At 54.5% G+C, this 3755-nt stretch overlaps 1 protein-coding gene across 1 annotated transcript in view; it reads left to right on the forward strand.

The window, feature by feature from the left end:
- Positions 1-3749, forward strand: part of SGK1 (serum/glucocorticoid regulated kinase 1) — a 74772-nt gene extending 71023 nt beyond the window's left edge. Inside the window, exons 4-6 of the mRNA XM_021389852.1 lie at positions 2190-2265; positions 2916-2991; positions 3426-3749. Coding sequence (XP_021245527.1) covers positions 2190-2265; positions 2916-2991; positions 3426-3560 — 287 coding nt within the window. The 3' untranslated portion in view covers positions 3561-3749. The remainder of the gene's footprint in view (positions 1-2189; positions 2266-2915; positions 2992-3425) is intronic.

Below are 3755 nucleotides of genomic sequence, written 5' to 3' on the forward strand. Positions count from 1 at the left end.
TTTAGGGGGGGTCGGGAGGGTAGCGCCCGCTTCCGTGGGTCCGGGAGGGCAGGGCCGCCCCCCCTCGCTGCCGGGGGTGTGCACGCGCATCGCGGGCTCCCGCTGATGACAGTAATTTTGACGGCGATGTTGCAATGGGGCAGAGTGTGCGGGGCGGCCCGTGAACTTTATAACGCTGCCGCATGTAAATCGCCCTCGGCGCTGCGCTCATAAGCGGGGCAGCAGGAACGGTACCGGCCTCCCCTGCTCGCCGCCTCCCTCCAGCCCCGGGGCTGGCCAGGAAGGGCGCGCAGTCGGGATTACGGCAGCCCGCACGCAGCTGCAGCGGACGGCTCCGCGCAGAGCCCGCATCCCCGCCGCGATGAGGGGCAAAGAGGAGAAATCTTCACTGAAAGGTGGGCTCCGCTCCGCGCCGCGGGGGCTTTTTGCAAAGCGCTCCCGGCAGGGAAATAAAACTCAGCGCCGTGCGTAGGGCTGGAGAACGGGAAGGGGCCAGGAGCGGTGGCACAAGCAAGCTGCGAGGCGGCGGGGGGAGGGGGGGGGGTAAGGGAAGTGGGTGCAGGTTGTGCGGAGGAGCGGGGGGCCGTGCCCGGGGGCTGCGGAACGGTGGCCGCCTGAATGGTGGTGGTGTAGTGCATCGGTCTCATCGCAGCCCCGAGAGGGCACAGGGAGAGGAGTGCTCCTGCTGCGGTCCGGCCGGCTTTTTTTTTCCGTCTTTTTGTTTATTTGTTTTCCACTACTGAAAGTGGCAGTTTTAGCAACAGAGGGAGGAAAGCAACAAGTGGGAGAAGGCAGAGCCCCGCCGGCTGCACGCAGCCTTCCGCGCTGCTCCCTGTCGCTCCTTCCTTCCCTGGCGCCGGCTTTCCTCCATCCCCCGGAGCGCGACTGCCGCAGACCCCGGCTCCGTTCGCTCCTTCCTCTCTATCGTTGTAAAGCGCTTTGCGAGAGCCGTGCCCACCCCGCGGGGTCCTCCTCGCCGCGGGCCGTGCCTGTCACTGCTCGGGGTGAGCCCAGTGCTGTGCCGGGGTGCTGCCCCCCCTACCCCCCGGCCCCAAGGAAGCAGCCAAGGGATGCCGCCCAGCGGCCGTCTGGGGTTTCGGGACGGGCGGGGGGGGAGAGGGGCCCCAGGCGGGGGGGTTGGTGGGGGCACGACACAGCTGGAGCCGCTGGCGGCAGCCCAGTCGCTCTGAGATGCGAAATGAGGGCGTGCGTAGCGCCCGCCAGGCGGAGAGTACCCACGGAGGCGCTGGGGGGGGATGCCCCAACCGGGCTCGGGGCGCCCGCGGGGCAGCGGATGAGGCGGGTGCGCGGCGTTCCGTGTACGGGGAAACGAACTGCGCGGAGGGACGGTCCCCACTTCTATTATTTTTTTGGCTCTTGCGGTCCTTCGACATCTCCCCGGCTTTTCTAGCAGCAGAGCTCGGCCCTCTCCTCCTCCCAAGTTCAGGGAACTGGGATTTTTTTTTCCCTACATTTCCCTTTCTGGCATGGAAAAAAAATTGTTTTTTTAATTTTTATTATTTTTTTCCCTTTTCCCTTTCAGTAATGTCCCAACCGAGCAACCGGGCTTAGGGCCATTTGTTTGTTTTATTGAAAACCCGGGGCAGGAAATCTGCTTCTCCTGACTCACTGCGGCTCCTTCAAGGAAACGCCAAACGCCGCCTTTATCGCAGCTCCCCGGGGCCGGCGACTTTCCGAAGTGCCTCTTTAGGGCTCCTGCACCCAGCCAGGGAGGGCAGCAAGGACGGGGCGGCTCCGCTCGATTCTATCCCCCCCCCCACCCCTCACTGCGACGTTATCGGAGGCCGGCAGCCTCCGCGAACGTCGCGGGGGCGGGGGGGGGGGACGAGCGGGGCCGCCCCGCCCCGATCCCGCCCCGCTCCGCCGCCACTTAAGCGCTGTCGGGTGCTGCTTCTAGGCAGTGCGGTGCTGGCAGCAGTGCGCTCGGTAGCTCCGCAGCCCCCCCTCCCAGCGCAATGACAGTGAAGGCGGCCGAAGCTTCGGGTCCCGCTTTGACTTACTCGAAGATGAGGGGAATGGTGGCCATTCTCATCGGTGAGCGGGAGGAAGGATGCTCGCGGGTTGTGATTTTTTTTTTTCAGCAGGGCGAGCAGATGGCTAAATGCTTCTTGTTGTTTTTTTTTTTTTTTTTAATTAACATTCCCTGTCTTTTTTTCGTTGTTTTATAGCTTTCATGAAACAGAGAAGAATGGGGCTTAATGATTTCATTCAGAAGATAGCCACCCACTCCTATGCATGCAAGCAGTAAGTATCAGAAATTTCAGATGGGTTTCAGTGACAAGGGAGGGTCAGCTTGGGTATCAGGGAAAGGTTCTTCATTAGAGGGTGGTTGGGCACTGGAACAGGCTCCCAAGGGCAATGATCATGGCACCGAGCTTGCCAAGTTCAAGAAGCTTTTGGACACCACTCTCAGCCATATGATCTGATTTTTCAAGTGGTCCTATGTGGAGCTAGGAGTTGGATTCTGTGATCCTTATGGGTCCCTTCCAACTCGGGATATTCTATGATTCTAACAAATACCACTATTGGTTAAAAAAAATTGTTTACTGTAATGCTTCTGACATGACTGTTACAGAAGAGTTAATGGCTCTTCTTGAGGTATTACTCACCTTTCAGCAAATCTTTGTAAGCAGGGTTTGGGTGAAATCAGCTGGATGGGATTTCTAGGGCCCCATCTCTGTTTTGATCTGTACGTACAGTATAAATACATTTCTTTGTATGGCAGAATTTACATTCCGTAGATGAGTTTTACTCCTTAAGCCAAATAGATTGTTCCTTTTGGAATAGCCCAAGCCCAAACTCATCTTTCCCCAGTGCAGTCCTTGCTTGCCCTCTGGTGGAGAGATCCACCTGATGTTTATGGTCATGATTAATGCATACTCTTATCGTTGCAGCCCTGAAGTTCAGTCTATCTTGAAAATCTCCCAGCCCCAAGAGCCTGAACTTATGAACGCTAATCCTTCTCCTCCGGTAAGAAGATTTTATGCTCTGTGAAGCATTTTTAGAACTTCAAATGAGCTGGTAATAGAAGCGTAGCAAAATTAGTATCTCGAGTGTTACTTCAGTTTATAGCACACTGATGTAGTTGGGGGAAAAAGTAATCAAGTTAGACTGGAACTTGTTCTCAATGTGGAGAAAATTTTTTTTTAAATAACTTTTATTAGTTGTAGCTTCATTATGGAATGTGACTAAGACCTCAGAAAGAATTTTTAGATCAACTATTGCTGTTAGACTTTTCTTTGAGTAGTATCAAAGAGTGTAAGTCATCTGGTAGATGGCTAGATTAAAATTTTAGTGATAAGCAGAGTGTTCATCTTCACTTTCAAAATTACTTTACCTGTATTAAAAAAAAAATTTGTCTTACTGTTTTAAATAAACTGTTTTCCCTGTGTCTGCTTTTCTAGCCCAGTCCATCACAGCAGATAAATCTCGGTCCATCATCCAACCCACATGCCAAGCCATCAGACTTTCATTTCTTAAAAGTTATTGGCAAAGGAAGCTTTGGAAAGGTAAGCTTAACTTCTTTGTCCTGTAATTGAATTACTTTTCAGCTCATGTATGTGATGCCTGAGGGCTGTTTGTGCTGCCTTTGGTGAATGACAGTCATTTAGAGCAGACCTGGGCAGTGCTGCTGCCCAGCGCCTGGCTCTGCTGGGCTGCAGGGAAGGGAAGCAGGGTTCTGCATTTCTGAGTCACAGTAGAGCAAGGGAGGGAGTAGGCGGGGGGTGGTGGTG

Source organism: Numida meleagris, chromosome 3 (assembly GCF_002078875.1).
Source record: "Numida meleagris isolate 19003 breed g44 Domestic line chromosome 3, NumMel1.0, whole genome shotgun sequence".
Taxonomy (NCBI): domain Eukaryota; kingdom Metazoa; phylum Chordata; class Aves; order Galliformes; family Numididae; genus Numida; species Numida meleagris.